Raw genomic sequence first — 20,718 nt, forward strand, 5'->3', positions numbered from 1 at the left:
TGGAAAATCGTAAATGTGTTGACAGAAAATTGGGTACGAATTAACATTGTGAACATAGGAAATTTGATAGGAGTCATAAAAAATGTTGTAAACGATGAGAAAATGTTAATTTTGGGAATGTAGTAGTAGATTTATACTGTGTATGATTTTGTTGTGTTCTGAAGAAGAACATAGGTTCATAATCTCAGTACAGTACTGCAGTTCTTGTTTAAGTACCTGCCCTTTGCTCAGTGCCATTATCCTATGGTGAGTGGCAGTCTTTGCTCATACCATTGTTTTACTTAAAATTTTATGAGTTATATCATTGGCGTAACATGTGTTTTAGGAAGACTCTAAATTCCCCCATTGTAGATTTTATCTTACCTTTTGAATGATGACAGTTTTGCACAACAGTCTTGTTGCCGTTGAAACAAGTGCACCTCTTGAAATTTTCTGGCAGATTAAAACTGTGCGCCACATTGGAACTCAAATCTGGGATCTTTGGCTTCCGTGGGCCATTGCTCTACCAACTGAGCCATCTGAGCGTGACTCACGAGCTGCTAATTCATTCTGAAGTACACCCATTTTATAACAAGACCCTGTTCTTTCTTTTAGTGCTAGTCAATGATATGACGTATGAAAATAGTCACCATGCATCAGGTCTGTATCAACTCAAGAAGGTACTGCTTTAAATCTTCTCATCTACAATTTATGCAATGAGTGCATAGAAACTGATATTATTCATAGTTGTCCACCCATCATTGCCTTTGCGCCAGGCAAATAATTTAGTTTTATCAGATAACTGTGCACGAAAGTGTTTGTGAACTATAATTTGGGTAGAGCATGTTTATAATTTTTTTTAAAATGTTATGTATATGACATAATTTTATTTAATGTGATCAGCTTTATAACAATGGCAAATTTACTTAAGATTTGTTGCAAATGAAAATCAGTTGAGACGACTGCATCACATAAATAAATAAGTAAATAAAAAAAATCAGTATCTCGTCAGGATCCAAATGACAGTGGAAGGCTGTCTACAGACTGAGACTCACTTCGACTTTCTGGAAGGAGAACTTCATCTGAAGTGGAAACAGACATCAGTACGACAATTCGTGGAAATGATTTCTCCAATGTCTGTTCTAGAATCATCAAGTGAACGTAATCCTGCTCAGCTTCTTAGAGCCAGAGGTTATTTCTGCGTGCAATAATAGCTTTTTCCCCTTTTTAAATCCTATTGGTAAAATTATATCACATATCGCATGATTGTCTTCTAGGCAAAAACAGTGTGCTTGACATATCATGAAACAATGAAAAATACATTATATGGAAACATTTAACTCACTATTAAGAATCACTTTTTTAAATAGTAAAAACTTAAAATGAGGACAGATATATGCACTTTGTACTTTGTAATCTATATACACACTAACATGTGTATAAAATTTAAAAATACACATTGTTGCATTTTCTTATAATAAACAATATTCACGATGAGCTGAATCCAAGTGGAGAATGCTGTCTGAAGAGAGAATTGATCGAACAGTGAACTGAACCAGTGAAGGAGCCAGGAATGCTGCAAGCTGAATCAGTGAAAGAGCCAAGAGAGCAAAAAACAGGGTGACACAAGAGTCACCCTGCAATACACACCATTTGGAGTCAACAGCAATGAGTGATGGGCAAATGATGGGAGCTGGCAGGAGCTATTTCACCTATGAGCCACTTTGTGCTGAGTCATGAGTGCTAGGGAAGTGGAGGGTGGAGAAGTAGCTCTGCGAGTCAGTTTGTTGCAGCTCTCTTGCTCCAATGTGAGCTACTGCATGCTCCTTGCAAACTATCTTTTCATGTCAAGAACAGAAATAAAAGCTGAGAGAGAGAGAGAGAGAGAGATTTTACTGCTTTAATGCAGCATTGTAAAGATCTGAGTCTTTCCTTCGCATCCCATCCAGTAAGTGTCCCCTGACCCGCAGTTCTGGGTGACTTTTACAACATCTACTACTTTTCGTAAAGCTCTCCACTCCTTTTCCTTCTCCCCTCTTCCTTCTCCTTCAACTATTCTGGCTCCAAAAGCTTGCCCGGTTATAACCTTCTTTTATGTATGTATTCTGCCGTTGCTTGGTGAGTAGATTTTTTATCTATACAATTACCTTATATTATAAAGAGCTGGTCGTTCTTCACTTTCTATTCTTTTCATGGATGACAAAAACTGTAAGGTATGTAAACACATACATATGCATTACTTACAGCATGTTTTTCTGCAACTTGAAGGAAGTTTCTTACTCTAATGGCCTATGCCACAGTGACTGTTTCAGTATGGGATACTGTTGTAGCAGACTGCCATAGACTCCGTGTTGCTCTCACTTATATCACCAGAGACACATTTTGGATCCAAAGAGCAACAGCTCCTTTTTTCCGAGTCACCAGTTGCTCACTCCGTAGAGTGATTTCTGCAAACCACTGTGCAATGTATGGCAGAGGGTACCTTCCAGTGCACCAGTTACTACAGATTTTTACCATTCCTTTCAAGTATGGTTAGCAGGAAGGATGACTGCTTAAATGCCTCTGTGCGTGTTGCATGTAGTCTAATCTTGCCTCTGAGATCCTATCTGTGCAATATATAAGAGGTTGTAATAAATTCCTGGATTAATCACTTAAAGTTGATTCTAGAAACACTCTAAGTAGTTTTCTTGGGATAGTTTCCGTCTATCTGCATGTGTTTGCCAATTCAGTTCTTTTAGCATCTTCATGATATCTCCTATTGATGGACAAATCTGTGGTCATTTGTGCTGCTTTTCTTTGTATCCATTCAATATCCACTGTCAGTCGTATTAACTATAGGTGTGTGAGAAACAAAAATATGTTAATTACTGACTGCTAAAGCCATAGTATTTCTCATTGTGATTTACCAACATTATGCAGTAATTGCCTAAATGTGTGGTTTGGACCTGCAGTCATTGCTGACACTAGAATACCCTGATGGATGTGCTACATTTCAACATGATGATGTAACATGTTATTGGTCTAATATTGCTTGTGGGTGGTTGGATGACACACCAATGAATTCACAATGATGGCTTGGCGCCCCCCCCCCCCCCCCCCCCAACCACAGATCATCTTATACTAGTACAGTGTACCCAGCAACAACAAAACAAGGACAATTGTGGATAGCACGGCAATATGTGTGTATAAATATCTCTCCAAAAAACACTAATTTTACAAGGAAGTGCTTCAGAGACTAAATCACAGGGTTGCTTGCATCCAAAAGGAGTTCCACCCTTCATAGAAGTTGCACCACAGCAACATACCAGCTCACACCACCTTTGTTGTCACCGCCTTCCTGACACGGATTGATGTGACAATGGTGCCACAGCTACTCTACAGTCTCGACCTGGCCCCCGCGGATGTTTTTGTGTTTCGTTGGTTGAAAAGGGACCCCAAAGAAAAGTATCGTGAGCTGGTGTCAGCATGCAAGGTACTTTGATGGCTTCTCTGAAGAGCATCCCAATTGATGTGTTCCAGAAAGGTTATGATAGGATGACTGAAGAAAACTTCACAAGCCAGGAGCACTAAAAAAGCATTTTATGAGATGACCAATTTTGACAGAGCTATGCTGTCATCATTGGATCTTATGCTCTAAAATTTCCGTACAACATGTAAAAAGGCATAAGAACTGATGATGACAGCATAGCTATGTCGAAACTGGTCATCCAGTAAAATGATTTTATAGTGATCTTGACTTGTGAAGTTGCTTTAGTTATCATACATTGCAGATCGCCCCCAAACTGACAATGTCAGCAATATGTAACCTTATGATACATGGAAGTCACACTGTCAAAAATGTATTGATGTAGAAGGCTCATACTTTGAAGAATTTTAAGTTGTTGAACCTATCAAATTAATAATAATAATAATAATAATAATAATAATAATAATAATAATAATAATAATAATTCTATGCAATCACATTACTTTCTGGACAAATCCTATACAACAAATGTACTGACAACCACTGCCACTTGGCTGTGCGCCAGTCCTTAAATAGAAATGTAAAAGTCTATGATGCCAAACTCATTTTTAGATTAATTGTGTTTGTAAAGTTATAATGAAAAATTAAAAGTTCATGAAAACTTGAGCATGGCAGTAAGCTTTACCATAAAACGAGTATGTTAAACACAGGTTTATATCATAATTTGATTTTTTATGCAAAATTTCATAAAATATTCATTTTGAATATTGCTTTTTAGATATGCAAATTGCTACTGAAGTGCTTCACTATTTTAATTACTACCAGTTACAGAGACTTCACTCCTAAAGTTACATTATTAGATATATTCAACTATCTTACCAACCCTGTTAAAGATTATTATCTACTGAACTGTTTACATTTCCAATAATTAATCACATTTACAGTGTTTTTGCTAGAACTCTCTATTGATTCATTTTATGAAACTATATTACACGAATGAATGATTTTCTTCATGGATGAGAAATTATTGTTTTAACAGAATGTGTTAATGAAATTCCAAACCATCATAATTTTGTAAAGCACAACTGACTTGTTATTTAGAGGACATTTAATTATTCCAAATATTTTCAGATAGTGAATGACAACTGTGAAAGGAATAAACATAAGTATAAAATAACAAAATGAAAGATATAGTGTATTGAGTATGACTAAATCTCTCGATTCATATACTCCTATTTGAAATATAAGGCTGTTACGTTACACACACACACACACACACACACACACACACACACACACGCACGCGCACACAAACTTTATGCATGAGATTCAGCTAGAATATGCATGTAACAAGGGAAAAAAATTAAGTATCGGAATTATGTAGACACATGCCAAACTGAAACAGCAAAGGCCTAGATTTGTTACAGGGGGCCCTATAAAGAGTAACTGTTTGCAATTTTTTTCCCAAACAAATCTAATTAATCTTCATCTCCTTTCTTTTTTTTTTTTTGTCTGGTCATTCACTTTCATCTCCTTTACTTTTGTATTCTTGTTTAAGCTCCATATCAGGTGTCTCTTTTTTTTAAGGAATTTTACAATATCATTAAAGTTGAATGACACCCAGGGCATAACAGATACAAAATGCATGGAAAGTTAGTAAACGTCAGGTGGACAGATAAGTTAATATACATACTAGTTAGCTGGAAATCTGTTCAAAATTGAAATTATATGCATGTATTACCAAATATCTACAAATGTAAGTACAGTGGCAACACGATGAGCTCAGTGTCATAATTAAGCAAATTTATGTTTTATGAACACTCCTTTAGTATTACTCCAGTCTAGTTACGTGATTACTTATATAAAAGTTACAAATAAGTTTACGTCAACTCTTGGTTGCCATGTGTGTTTAGGTTATATGAGCAAATAGTGTTGTGAACGAAGAAAGATTTGCACATTATCTACAACATATAAACTTTCACAAACTTGTATGTCCACTGTAATCCATAAGTGAGACAGCACCATTGCAATACATAGGCATTGTTTGCAAGCTTTTGGAGCCAGTGGCTCCTCCTCCTGGCAGTAGGGTTGAAAGCGAAGTAAGAGGGATAAAGAAAAAGGACTAATGAGCTTAAGGAAATGGATAAAGTTTGGAAAAGTTGCTGAGGCTAGTGGGGTAATTACGTCCAGTGAAGGCCGAGGTGAGTTCATTCAGAAGCGGAATTTCCGGCCCTCACATCTAATCATGTTCCTGCTGATTCCTTCAAAAACAGCTTGGCAATACACCTCTTGTCACTCAGTACAATCCTGGTTTCAAATGTATTGATCTGATACTTACACAAGGCTATGACTTCCTAAAATCGTGCCCTGAAATTAGATCTATTTTCCCATCGCACCTACAAGCTTTTCACCCCCCTCCCCCCCACCCACCCTCCAGTCTCTGCAAAATCCTGGTCAGACAATGCCCTGTGCTCCTTCTGCACCCATTTCTGAACCCTACGGCTCTTACCCCTGTGACTGTCCCCACTGTAAGACTTGCCCTATGCACTCTCATACCACCACCTATACCAGCTGTGTATAAGGCAAAACATACACTACAAAAAGGAGGGCCAACTGTGGATGACACATGTGATGTACCAGGTGTTATGTAAACACTGTCTGGCCTTTTTAGATTGGTATGGTTATCACCAAGTTGTCAGGATGAATGGGCATAGACAGAGGATGTACACTGGCAGCACCAATATGCTGTTGCAGAGCATGCTCTATAACATTATAGTTGTGATCTCAGTGTCTATTCCACTGTACGTGCCATCTGTACTCTTCCCCTGGACACTAGCTTCTCAGAACTCCGCAGGTGGCAGTGGGCATTATGACATGTCTTCATTTCTCGCCACTCACCTGTCCTTAGTTTACAGTAATTTCTTCAGTCTCAGTATTTCTTCTCAGTAACTATTCCTTTCTTCAGTCCCATTTGGTTTTTCATATCTTTTACTTTCTGGCCTTTTAACCCCCCCTCCACACACACACACACACACACACACACACACACACACACACGTATACCACTACCACAGACAATGTCGTTAACTTTCCCCTCCTTTAACGCTTGCATGCAGTTTTGTCAGTAACCTCTGTCTTGCTTATTACCCTTTCTTCCACCTCTGACCTCTCAGATTTTCTAATCTCATCAGCTGCAGTGCCCAACAATCAGTCTTTCCTTTTCATCCCATTCGGGCAGCCTTCCCTGATCTGAGGTTTCTGGGTGACTTTTCCAAACTCTACCCATTTCTTAAATCTTGTCAGTCCTTTTTCTTAATTCCTCTTCCTTCCCCTTAACACTTTTGCCAGAAGAAGGAGCCACTGCCTCCAAAACTTGCAAATTTCCTCAACATTTATATGTGCAGTTCTCCTGCTGCCACTTGAGGAATAAATTTTTTATATCTATCCAGTTATATTATATTTTCCAATGCTAAAGTTTTTTCATATGTACATTTTCCTATTGAAATAAAGTAACTGGTCAGTATGTTAATTATTAACAAAGAAAAAGGAATCCTCATTGTTTTCTTCTGATATAACAACAAAAACAATCAGTTACTGACAAAATTATTTAATTGGATAGATAGAAAATCTACCCACCAAGCGGTAACAGAACACACACATAAAAGATTATTGTAACTGGCAAGCTTTCAGAGCCAGTGGCTCCTTCTTCTGGCAGAAGGATTGAAAGGGAAGGAAGAGAAGTGAAGGAAAAGGACTGGAGAGGTCTAGGAAAAGGGGTTGATTTCGGGAAAGTCACCCAGAACTGCAGGTCAGGGGAGACTTACCATAAGGGATGAGAAGGAAAAACTGATTGTTGGGGACTTCATAGGATGAGATTTGAAAACCTGAGAGCTTAAAAGGTGGAACACAGGGCAATAGACAGACAGAGATTACTGCTTGAACATCATCCATAAGTTAATAAAAGTGAAAAACTAAGTGCATTGTATGTAACAGAGGTGGGAGAACAGCAGTGAGAAATAGACGGGAAAGACAATGAAATATGTACAAAACTAAAACAGAGTGAAGCAAAGAGTAGTTACAGCGAAGTAAGGCTGAGATGGAAGAAACTAACGTAAATGAAGCCCAGGTGGGTGGTGAGAACCAAAGACATGTTGTAGTGTTATTTCCCACCTGTGTAGTACTGAGAAACTTGTGTGTGATGGAAGATTTCATATGGTGCTTGTGGAGAAACAGGCGCCGAGGTCATGAATGTCATGTTGTAGGGCATGCAGGTGGCTCTCCCTTTGTTAGGATATGTTTTGCCAGTTACAGGGCTGTTATAGGGGATGGTAGGAGGGTACATAGGGCAAGTCTTGCTGCAGGGACAGTCATAGGGATAGGAGCCAAAGGGTTGAGAGATGGGCGCAGAAGGAACATAGGGTCTGATAAGGATATTGTGGAGATTGGGAGGGCAACGGAAAGTTGTTCCAGATGTGGTGGGCAAAATTTCAAACAGAATGGATCATATTTCAAGGCATGATTTTAGGAAGTCATGGCCCTGTTGAACCTACACAATATACTCATATATCCTTACATAACCCCTGCTCCCAATCCCTTACCTCATGGCTCATCCCCCTGTAATAGACCCAGATGCAAGACCTGTCCCATACATCCTCCCGCCACCGTCTACTCCAGTCCAGTTACTAACATCACCTATCTCATCAAGCTGTCTGTCTGCGTGAATGGCCACCGACAGACTGTGGCCAGGGAACAGGAGGACCACCCTGTTGCTGAACACGCTGCCAAACATGATATCCTTCAATTCAATGACTGCTTCACAGCCTGTACCATATGGATCCTTCCCACCAACACCAGCTTTTCTGAATTGCGCAGGTGGGAACTTTCCCTGCAATACAGCCTGCATTCCCGTAACGCTCCTGACCTCAACCTTCATTAGTTGCTGTCCTCACCCATCCAGCCCCTTCCCTGCTCCCATCCCAGCACTACACAGCCATCATTCCACCACCACACCAAGTCTTTTTTTTTCTATTTTTTTTTGTTGTTGTTTATTTCTCTCTTTTCCTCTCTATGTGTTTCCATTTTCTCTACTTCCCCTTCCCCACCTCTCCCCGGCCTGTCGCCCAAACTGCAGCACTTCACTGTCCACCATCCCCACCATACTATTCCCCCCCTCCCCGTCCCAGCCTCCTCCTTTCCCCCACCCAGTTGCCACTCCTGTAAGGCACTGGTACTGCTGCTTGCAATGTGTGTGTGTGTGTGTGTGTGTGTGTGTGTGTGTGTGTGTGTGTTGTTGGAAACGCCATTGGATGAAAGCTTTAAGTGAGAAAATCTTTTTGTTGTGCCTACTTTCCTTCTCATAATATTGAACATCTATGAGCAGTAAAAACGTAACCACAAAGTTCACTGTTCTTGAAGAATTCAAAGGTATGTATGGAGCAGACACTGTCATTGTTTTAACACACGGCCTAATTGTGTAACACGTATTTCACAGTTAAGTTGAAGCATTGTCGTTATTCTAATCAACACGTTTCTTAAACTCAGCTGTGGACTGACTGTCTTCGGACCAAAAATCGGGCCCTTATATATCCTCACTATAATAGGTGCTGAAACTACACATTGCTTGATGTTTAATTTACAGAAATTTCAATTAAAACTTAACTCATTAAATTAACTGAATACTTCGAAAAATTGGTTCTTTTTAACGCTTTCTTCTACTACAAGAGTTAGGCCGAATTATTTGTTTAAATGATGAAATTAACACATATCATTATGCAAACAATACTTTTGACAAAACTGTTAATTGCTTTGGAATTAATTAAGGGTTGGCTTTGCTAGCATGTTTTCGAATAGAACCAAATAGATCCTTTAAGAATACTATTAATTGTTCCTCCATACGTTTATAATTAGTACAGAATTTATATTTCTTTATACGTCAACAATAGAATTTAAGTTACGAAACAATCACTAATTTCATCCTATAATGCAAGTATTAACTAGGAATAGTCCAAATAAATTATGAAATCAGTTACATCCATAAAACTAAGCACAAAATTAGATCTTGTGTTATATTCTTTAAAACAGAGGGCCAACTTTTCTCTTTCATGAAAATGCAGATTACACTCACATATGTTGATGGTAATTAGTTAAAAGTGCAAAAAATGAATTGAAGGAGGCAGATGGTGAAACAAGGGGAAGTAAAAATATCCCAGCTTGCTTTGCCACATCACCCCCTCATTGGATTGACCAGATAGATATTGCAAATAGCTAACTGGGCAATTCGGTGACCACAAGTGACCCCAGACTGTGGGTTAAAAGTCTACACACAAAAAAATATTAACTACAAAATCTTATCAAAAACTACAGTACATTTTTTTTTTTTTCAAATTTATACTTATATGAAATGGCCATATGAAAATCCCCATACAACATATTTACATACAGTATATTGTACAATTGCACAAAATATCCACTAGTTATGCTTTTAACAAAAAATTAGGCATCTTCTTCATAAGTGATGACTTTTTTTTTGGTAAGCAAAGATAACATTTTAAGATACATATCACTTTGTACAGGTCCTGTTTTGCTAAACAAAATAAATCCTCATGGGTTGCAAAAAAAACTAAATTACACTGCACATTGCAGTTCACTTTTGGGCAGAAAATTTCACTTGTTCATTGTTTAGTATTTTTCACAAGCACTTTCCCAATTTTAATGAGCTTTTACACACTTTCTCACCAAGTTGTCCACGCCTTCAACAGGTCCAAGTGGCAGTTAGTGAGGAAATGCACTGCTATCATTTCCCTTGGAGGTGCTTCTCCTCCGCTACAGTACATGGAAAAAATCAGACGAAATATCCTACTTTAGTACAATTACTTTTACTTCTAACTTAAGTCTAAAAAAATGTTTCAAACTAAAAAGATAGTCATTACATCATAAATAAATACTTTTCATAGTTCTCATAACATTACAATAATTAGCACTAAAATTGACAATAGTACAAAAGGTATGGACTTAAAGTTTTCAAAACAAGTGCACATTACACTACAAAACATTACTCTAAGTCATAACTGTCTGAAACTGGTTAAACCTGAAAGATTGGCTCTCTTTCCCATTTGCAAAATAGCAAAAACTCAAGATGTGCAGTGACATAGATTTATTAACCATTATGTTATGAAAAAAGAATAGAGTCACCATTACATAATTTAATTACTACTCAAATCAAAATTAAGGGGATGGAGGTTGTACCAAATCATAGCCCCACTTGTCTACTCAACTCTGAGCACTACTCTCATTCAACCAGAAAATTAAATCCTCACAAAATGCTACCAAATAGTTGACCTGTCAGAATATTCACATCAGTCTAACACCACAGTTATCAGTTAGTCAGGAAAATTATTGTTCTTCATTCCATTATTACCAACTCAAGCTTATAATTTCTCAGAACACAAACAGAAGTTTTCAGATAACTTATAGATCCAATGATGCAGCATTATATGACGCGTACCTCACAAGAATATTGCTCTTTATGTTAAGCTCTCATTCCCAGCTTCAGTGGCATGAATTGCACAATATACACAGTACCCAATGTTGCCTAGTACACAACTAGATCATCAATACAGTTACACCATATTTGTTTGTATACAATTATCTTTTTCATTACTCAATCACGTCTGTCAGCTCCATTATTTTACTTACATTTCTTACCTCGTTAACTAGTGGAGTGAATTCTGCAAAAATAACCCTACTACAGAGACAGGCTCCCTAACTGTTAAGACCATAACATAATTCATTATTTTATTATGTCGTTATTGCTTCATTAACTAATAAATAAACACCTGCTCAGCTTATCTAATGCAAAATTGATTCTACTAAAAAACACTCCACAGTAACAGATCCTTATGCTAAGGCAAACTTAATTCTCATTACTGATCAGACAAAACTATCACTTACAAAAACTATTATTTCACTGTATTCCATCAAATTGCTTAAGATTCTAGCCTGAAGGGTGGTATACATACAAACCTTGCTTAATCTTTCCACATACATTACTGCAGATGACTATGTTTAGGAGATGAGGTACTGGCAGAAATAAAGCTGTGAGGACGGGGCGTGAGTCGTGCTTGGGTAGCTCAGTTGGTAGAGCACTTGCCCGCGAAAGGCAAAGGTCCCGAGTTCGAGTCTCGGTCCGGCACACAGTTTTAATCTGCCAGGAAGTTTCATATCAGCGCACACTCCGCTGCAGAGTGAAAATCTCATTCTGGGAACATCCCCCAGGCTGTGGCTAAGCCATGTCTCCGCAATATCCTTTCTTTCAGGAGTGCTAGTTCTGCAAGTTTCGCAGGAGAGCTTCTGTAAAGTTTGGAAGGTAGGAGATGAGGTACAGGCAGAAATAAAGCTGTGAGGACGGGGCGTGAGTCGTGCTTAGGTAGCTCAGTTGGTAGAACACTTGCCCGCGAAAGGCAAAGGTCCCAAGTTCGAGTCTCGGTCTGGCACACAGTTATAATCTACCAGGAAGTTTCATATCAGCGCACACTCCACTGTAGAGTGAAAATCTCATTATGTTTAAAGTTGTAATTTCGTAATGTTAGAAAATGCTCTACATGACACACTTCTGTAGGTATATAGTGATATCCATATACTAATTGCACTGAACAGCCGGCCGGAGTGGCCGTGCGGTTCTAGGTGCTACAGTCTGGAGCCGAGCGACCGCTACGGTCGCAGGTTCGAATCCTGCCTCGGGCATGGATGTGTGTGATGTCCTTAGGTTAGTTAGGTTTAATTAGTTCTAAGTTCTAGGCGACTGATGACCTCAGAATTTAAGTCTCATAGTGCTCAGAGCAATTTGAATTTACACTGAACACAAACACTTCTATTATACTCCAGTTAATATTAAGATCTCGTATTTAAGATGGTTTGTTACTGCATATTGCCGCTGCTGCTACACACACACACACACACACACACACACACACACACACACACACACACACACACACACACCTGTCCTGCCAATTCCACAGTTAATAGTACCTCTTGTTGCACACTCATTCATAGCTTAACAGTATTCTTAATAGATTCAAAAAAATGTGTGTGAAACTCCATATGAATCACTACCTCTGTCCAGTAAACACTTAACATGTATACCATATAGACTTTCTGTTATTACAGGGTACCACATTTTCTTTTTACTTACCATGTGATCTTCTTCATACAGCAAGTCCTCATTAATCGTTTTGCTGGAAAAACTATCATCCTGCTTACCAAAATGATTATCAGACATAGTCAAATGACATATAGCATAGCCCTCTTCCTCATTACCAATCTCAAACTTGACCTCTTCGTTAGGACTAATATTATCCCCCTTTAAATTGTTTCTTTACTTAACACATTGCCATCATTATCAATTATAAATTCAAATACGTCATCCTCATCACTACTGGATTCGTCATTGCTATCATCATTACAAATACTGTCAGCATCAGACCCACTGACAGTTTCTATATGCTTTGCAATTTGTACCTCTTCCACGTTTATCTTCATTTCAGTTAATTTTGAATCTACATTTTCATTTACTTTCACCAGTTTGTCCTCTACCACTATGGCACACTTGGTTTCTACCTCCTTTTTAAAATCATTTTTAATCTGATCGATTTCGTTCTAAAGTTTAACCCTGTTTTCAGCACAGAACTTTTCAGAAGCCTGCACCCTCCTACTATAGTCATCACAAAGTTTCTCTCTCTTCCACACATTTACAACTCAATGTTCATTTCTCATTAGTATTGTCACAATCTTTAATTACTGCATCAAACTTCTTATTTAATTCTGAAAGGCTAGAGCTAACTACCTTAATTTCCTTTTAATGTCTTTCTTCGTCCATCTTTTAGGCTAGTCATTTCAGTTTTCATATTACTAATGTCTATTTTCATGCTACTGATGTCTTCTTTCATACACATACTACTCATAATTTGCCTTAACATTGCTCCCAAGTTTCCATCTGCCATAAACTGTTGCCCTTGCTGACTTTCGCTACTAGATTCCTCCTCCTTAACCTTAATGATTTCATCCACTTCAGTACTGTTTTCGCCTATTTCGCTCACATCGCCAGACAATGTAGAGGACACTTTTATCATTTCATCTACAATAGGATTTTCATCCCCATCATTCAAAGTTACATTCATGTCAGATTGATAAGCACTATCATCTACTGAACCAAGCCTTGTCTCCCATCATACTGTCTTGTTCATTAAGACCACTCATTATGTATCACTTGGTACAAAACAGCTTTTGCTACGAAATTACCTTAATTTTTAATCACTCGTCTGCTGCTGCTGCTCTGCTGTGGCTGTCATCTCGACTCTTCGTCTGCTGCAAGTTGTAATTCTCTCGGCGAGGCATCTTGTTTATTTCGGTCAGCTGTGTCCACCTGTGTCTGCTTGGCTGCTCCTGTACTCAGTGGCTTCTTCCATAGAACCTGCTTGCTGATTGGCAGCTGTCCTACTGTGGCCATGAAACCCAAGTCGTGATTGGCTGCATCATCTCTTCCATTTAAACTGTACTGTAAACCATTTGAGTGCACAATTCACTGTCAAAGTTTGTGAGTTCTAGTTAATTGTCCTCACATACATTAGTCCTCTCTTAGGGTACCAAATGTGACAATTCACTTTCTTTATTTCTTCGTTTGTAGTCCTCTGTGTCGACGTACTGCGTTGTGATACTGGCTGAAAAATGGTCCGTGGAAGTACATCACTGAATACTATAAACAATGTAGCCGACAGGTGCACAGTTGCATTTCACATTAGTTTACTTTCACTGTTCACAATGCCCCAATAATACACTGTTATTTGTGGCCAGTACACTATTGTTTTAACTTTCCACAAGCCTCATTAATAGTTTGCAGGCAAACCTCCACATACTGCTACTATAGTTTACTATTGAACATCTATGAGCCGTAAAAACCTAACCACAGAGTTCACAGTTCTTGAAGAATAGAAAGGTACGTTTGGAGGAGACTCTGTCATTGTTTTAACACATGACCTAATTGTGTAACACGTATTTCGTAGTGTTGTTTTAAGCAACACTTACACTATCCTTTGCTCAGAGAGGGGTAAAATATGCTGCTATAAAAATTTTCGACAAATTACCAGATGAAATAAGATGTCTGACAAACAGCAGTAATAGCTTCAAAAATGAATCGAAATCATATCTCCTTGACAACTCCTTCTAACTCTCGTCTGAAACTCGGCTGTGGACTGACTGCCTCAGGACCAAAAATCACGCCCTTATATATCGTCCCAATAAGAGGTGCTGAAACTACACATTGTTCGATGTTTAATTTACAGAAGTTACAATTAAAACTTAACTCATTAAATTAACTGAATACTTTGAAAAATTGGTTCTTTTTAACAGTTTCTTCTACTACAAGAGTTAGGCTGAATTATTCATTTAAATGGTAAAATTGACATATATCATTACGCAAACAATACTTTTGAAAAAACTGTTAATTAATTTGGAATTAATTAAGGGCTGGCTTTGCTAACAGGTTTTTGAATAGAGCCAAATAGTTCCTTTAAGAATACTATTAGTTGTTCCTCCAAATGTTTATAATTAGTACAGAATTTATATTTGTTTGTACATCAACAATAGAATTTAAGTTACGAAACAATCACTGATTTCATCCTAGAATGCAAGTATTAATTAGGAATAGTCAAAATAAATTAGAAAATCAATTACATCCATAAAACTAAGCACAATATTAGATCTTGTGTTATATTCTTTAAAACTGAGGGCCAACCTTTCTCTTTCATGAAAATACAGATTACACTCACGTATGTTAGTGGTAATTAGTTAAAAGAGCAAAAAACAAATTTAAGAAGGCAGATGGCAAAACGAGAGGGGAAGCAAAAATATCCAGCTTGCTTCGCCCACAAATTCAATATGGTGTTGGCCCACCCTTATCCTTGATGACAGCTTCCACTTTCGCAGGCATATATTAAATCAAGTGTTGGAAGGTTTCTTGGGGAATGGCAGCTCACAGAATGCTGAGGTATTAATGTCAGTTGGTGAGGCCTATCATGAAGTCGGCGCTCCAAAACATCCCAAAGGTGTTCTGTAGGATTCAGGTCACGACTCTGTGCAGGCCAGTCCATTACAGGGATGTTATTGTCATGTAATCACTCTGCCACAGGCAGTGCATTATGAACAGGTGCTTGGTCATGTTGAAAGATGAAACTGTCATCCCCGAAAGCTCTTTAACAGTGGAAAGCAAGAAGGTGCTTCAAACATCAATGTAGGCCTGTGCTGTGATAGTGCCACGCAAAACAGCAAGGTCTGCAAGCCCCCTCCATGAAAAACAAGGCCACACCACAACACCACCGCCTCCGAATTTTACAGTTGGAACTACATATGCTGGCCGATGATGTTCACTGTGCATTCACCATACCCACACCCTGCCATCAGATCGCCACGCTGTGTACCATTATTCGCGACTCCACACAACATTTTTCCACTGTTCAATCGTCCAATGTTTCCCTCCTTACACCAAGCGAGGGGTCGTTTGGCATTTACCGCCGTGATGTGTGGCTTATGAGCAGTCTCTCCACCATGAAATCCAAGTTTTCTAACCTCCCGCCTAACTGTCATAGTACTTGTAGTGGATCCTTAAGCAGTTGGAATTTCTGTGTGATGGTCTGGATAGATGTCTGTCTATTACACATTACGACCCTGTCGAGACTGTCGATGGTCTTTGTCAGTCAACAGACAAGGTCGGCCTGCACGCTTTTGTGCTGTACGCATCGCTACATGTTTCCCCGTCACTATCACATTGGAAACCATGGACCTGGGGATGTTTAGGAGTGTGGAAATCTCGCGTACAGATGCATGACACAAGTGACACCAAATCACCTGACCACGTTCGAAGTTCGTGAGGTCTGCAGAGTGCCCCATTCTCCTCTCTCACGATGTCTAATACCAACTGAGGTCTTTGATATGGAGTACCTGGCAGTAGGTGGCAGCACAATGCACGTAATTTGAAAAACTTATGTTTTGGGGGTCTGGATACTTTTGATCACATAGTGTACTTACCACCAACAACAACTTCACCTTTCAGAGGCAGACATACAAATGGATCAGGGGTACAGCCATGGGAAGCAGGATAGCCCCTTCGTGTGCTAACATTTTCATGGGTCACTTGGAGGGCGCTTACCTTGGATCCATAAGTCTTCAGTCCCTGACTTGGTTGAGATACATTGATGACATCTTTACCATATGCGCTCATGGTGAGGCTGACTTGCTAAAATTCCTGGAATCTCTGAATACCTTCTTCCAGTTGAATTTCACATTGTCTTATTCTGAGTCCCATGCCACTTTCCTTGATGTTGATCTCATTCTCACCAAAGGCTAGCTACGCACTTCCATCCACATTAAACCTACCAATAAACACCAGTACTTACATTCTGACAGTTGCCATCCTTTCCATGTCAAACATTCCCTCTTATTTGTTTGAGTGCATATTCTTTACAGCAATACACCACCATTCTCATCTCAGTGTTCACGGCACGTAATTACCCCACCAGCCTAGTTCAAAAGCAAATTTCCCGGGCCGTCACATTCAATCCTGGTACTGCTGATCCCTCCAAAAAACAACTTTGGAGCACACCATTGGTGACTCAGTATTATTCTGGTCTGGAATGTGTTAATCAGCTACTTCGACAGGGCCATAACTTCCGAAAATCATGTCCTGAAATGAAATCCATTATGTCTGAAATTTTGCCCACTACTCCTGGAATATCTTTCCGTTGCCTTCCAAATCTCCGAATTATTCGTGTCAGACACTATGCTTCATCTTCACCCATCTCCCTACCCTATGGCTCCCTGCTGCAAGACTTACCCTATGCACCCTCCTATCACCCCCGTATAACAGCCCTGTAACATATACTATCAAAGGGAGATCGACCTGCAAAATGACACGTCATATACCAGCTGTTATGTAAACACTGTTCGGCCTTCTATATCGGCATGACTATAACCAAATTATCAGTTAGGATGAATGGGCATAGGCAGAGGGTGTACACTGGTAGCTCGCGGTATCTAATCTTTTCTTCACTCCATTTTAGTTTTCTACATCTTTTATTGTCTGGCCCATCTGTTTTTCACTGCCCCCCTCCCACCTCTGTTACATACAATGCACTTAGCTTTTCACTCTTATTATTAAGTCAAGCATGATGTTTAAACAGTAATCTCTGGCCTGTATATTACGGTGTATTCCACCTTTAAGCTCTCAGGTCTTCAAATCTCGTCCGATGCAGTCCTCAACCATCAGTCTTCTTCTCACCCCGTGCAGTTCGTCTCCCCTGATCTGCAGTTTTGGGTGACTTTCCCGAAATCAACCCCTTTTCCTAGACCTCTCCAGTCCTTTTCCTTCACCTCTCTTTCCTTCCCCTTCAACCCTTCTGCCCGGAGGAGGAGCCACTGGCTCCGAAAGCTTGCCTAATTACAACCTTCTTTTATGTGTGAGTGTTTTGATGGCGCTTGGTGAGTAGATTTTTTTATCTATACAATTAAATTCTTCTGTCAAAAATTGATTGTTTTCGTTGTTATATGCACTTTATTGTTATATATCAAACAATTGAAAGTCCAGGATGGAATGTAAGAATATTATGAATAGGAAAGTTGCTACTTACCATATAGCCGAGATGCTGAGTCGCAGATAGGCACAACATAAAGACTGTCACAAATGTGGTTGAAAATGAGATGAAAATGTGCTTGCCATTAGGAAAAAAAACTGATCATAAAATATATTGATACAGTCAAGAATGGCAGCCTGAAGCATGAACTCATCATCAGTTAAGGACAGAGTATGTCACAGGAGTGTTTGAGACTGCCAAATTTTGTGACGGTCTTTTTGTTGTGCCTATCTGCGACTCAGCATCTCCACTATATGGTGAGTAGCAACTTTCCTTTTCACGATATTATTATGTATGATTGTTTGAACTGCTATATTTTTTTGTGTAAAAGTTATTCCTTTTGTTGTCAAGTGTAACCTGCTAAAGCGTCAGTTTACACATTGTGTTTTTGCTTAGCTGTTACAGAGCACAACCATTTTAGAAGATCATCTGAACTCATTGTTTTCCATGGCATGTAAAATTTTTGACCATACCACTGGACTTGTAGAAAGATTTCCCACTGCTTATTCTCATTTACTAGGTAAAGTAGTTTTATGAACTTCTAAGTTAAGTTTAATACAAAGCACTGCCTTACTTATAAATGCACTGAAGTGTCTATCACACATGTCTTTTTATGCCAAGAGTATTAGGAGAGTTAAATCAATATGGCTCCTATTTTCATCTCATATTCTACTTCTGTGCATGTTTAGACCTATCAATACACATAATGTAGTCAAAAGTTTAAGCTCCTCTTATGCTGTAGCCCTGTGACAGTGAATGAAATCATTAAAAATGTGTAGTGACGAATTAATTGCAGTAGGTTTCAGAGCTTTTGACAATCCACTCTAGGACCATGATTTTTCGCCGTGGTGCTATTCTGGTCTCACGAAAAGTGAAAACTCTACTGAAAAGGTAGCCTTTATCTAAGGACAAAGAGGTTCTGCGGGCATGTTATTTTCTCGCAAGCCAGAACATATTTAGAAAATTTGATTTGATGAATGGTTTTGTAAGATGAAAGGTTTTATTGAGTTAAGTAAGGAAGTAAAATAAATGGGCCTGTGTTACAAAACTTTCCTACTACACTTTGCATAATTTTATTGTTGGTTAATAAGCCAGTTTATTCTTGATTCCATTAAGTATTAGATTTTCTCATATGGTCACACTATTATTTTACTTCTGCTCCAGTGTTACAATTATTTGCCATAAAGAATTGTTGATTTTAAATTTGTTCATATTTGTGGCAGGTGTTCTACGAGATTCTGTGGCTGGAAATATGCTTTCTAAAGTACTTCACACACTGTTATTGCAAGAAATATCTTTTGTGCAGGATGTAATGTTCTGTCTGCTTTCACTGATGCCATCTCTGAGCTCTCTAATAAAGTTACTGTTTTCAAAGAATATCTGTGCTATGGATACCTTTCTCCCTGGTAAGTGAAATATAGTAGCCTTTCTATTTTAACTAACCATTAACAATATTATGAAAATGATAGTTGCTACTCATCATATAGCGGAGATGCAGAGTTGCAGATAGGCACAACAAAAATACTGTCACACAATTAGCTTTCAGCCATCAAAGCCCTTGTCAAAAATAGGCAAAACATACACACACATCTGTTTTTGACAAAGGCCTTGTTGGCCTAAGCTTAATGTTGGACAGTCTTTTTGTTGTGCCTATTTCCAACTGTGCATCTTTGCTATATGGTGAGCAGCAACTATCGTTTTCATAAGATTGTTACATTCCATCCTGGATTTTCCAATGTTCAATTAACCATTATTGATATACTATTACAGTTACTATACTTTGGTTCCAGTTATTACTTGTAATTTCATGTGTATTAATCTGTTGTCTGTACTTTGGCACTGAATGTATTCTGGGACCTGGGATGATATATTTTGAATGTGCATTTGGTTCACTTAGAACATCAAGAACATCATGGAATAGTAACAACAGATAATCAAAAGTGAGTTATGTAACATTTTCTTAAAAATATATTAAAGTTGTAAAGAAGGTGAGAAGGGGGCAGGGGAGACAAAAATGTAATTGCCATTAGGAAAAAAAGCTGATAGTAAAATATGTTGATACAGTCAAGAATGGCAACCTGAACCCTGAACTCATCATCATTCAAGGACAGAGTATATCACAGGAGTGTTTGAGACTGCCAAAATTTTATGACAGAAGTACTTAAGACCACTACCAGATAACCCTCTTACTGAAGAGCAGAATATGAGCTGATGCAAGCAGTTGATGAAAGCTGAAAGTCAAAGTGGAGTAACCCAGTAAAAATCTTGAAATGAAAGTGAACAGAAAGAAGGTGAGCTTTGAAGGGGTACTGAAATGTCATTAGAGATTCCACATGTCCCAAGAACAACTTCACTGAAGTAACTGCAAAACAAGTGGCAAACCAACTGTTGCTGAATGGCAAAACTGTTGTCGGAGGACTCAAGAGCTCATACCACAGGATTTGGGGAGTGAAACAACTTCCTCAAGAATACTGTCACTATGACTGAACTAAAGTTTGCCATTTGTGGCTTGATTCCTAACTGAATAGTATGTTTTTGTGGACTCCAGTTCTAACCATTTTGTACCTTTGGACAGAAATGCAGAAATGGCTC

The 20,718-nt window shown here is 38.6% G+C and overlaps 1 protein-coding gene across 1 annotated transcript in view; it reads left to right on the forward strand.

Moving 5' to 3' along the window:
- The window catches only part of LOC124804616 (probable E3 ubiquitin-protein ligase HERC1), a 790,356-nt gene that overhangs the window by 197,078 nt on the left and 572,560 nt on the right, over positions 1–20,718 (forward strand). The window contains exons 15-16 of the mRNA XM_047264817.1: positions 18,523–18,646; positions 19,350–19,532. Coding sequence (XP_047120773.1) covers positions 18,523–18,646; positions 19,350–19,532 — 307 coding nt within the window. The remainder of the gene's footprint in view (positions 1–18,522; positions 18,647–19,349; positions 19,533–20,718) is intronic.

Source organism: Schistocerca piceifrons, chromosome 7, assembly GCF_021461385.2.
Source record: "Schistocerca piceifrons isolate TAMUIC-IGC-003096 chromosome 7, iqSchPice1.1, whole genome shotgun sequence".
Lineage (NCBI taxonomy): Eukaryota > Metazoa > Arthropoda > Insecta > Orthoptera > Acrididae > Schistocerca > Schistocerca piceifrons.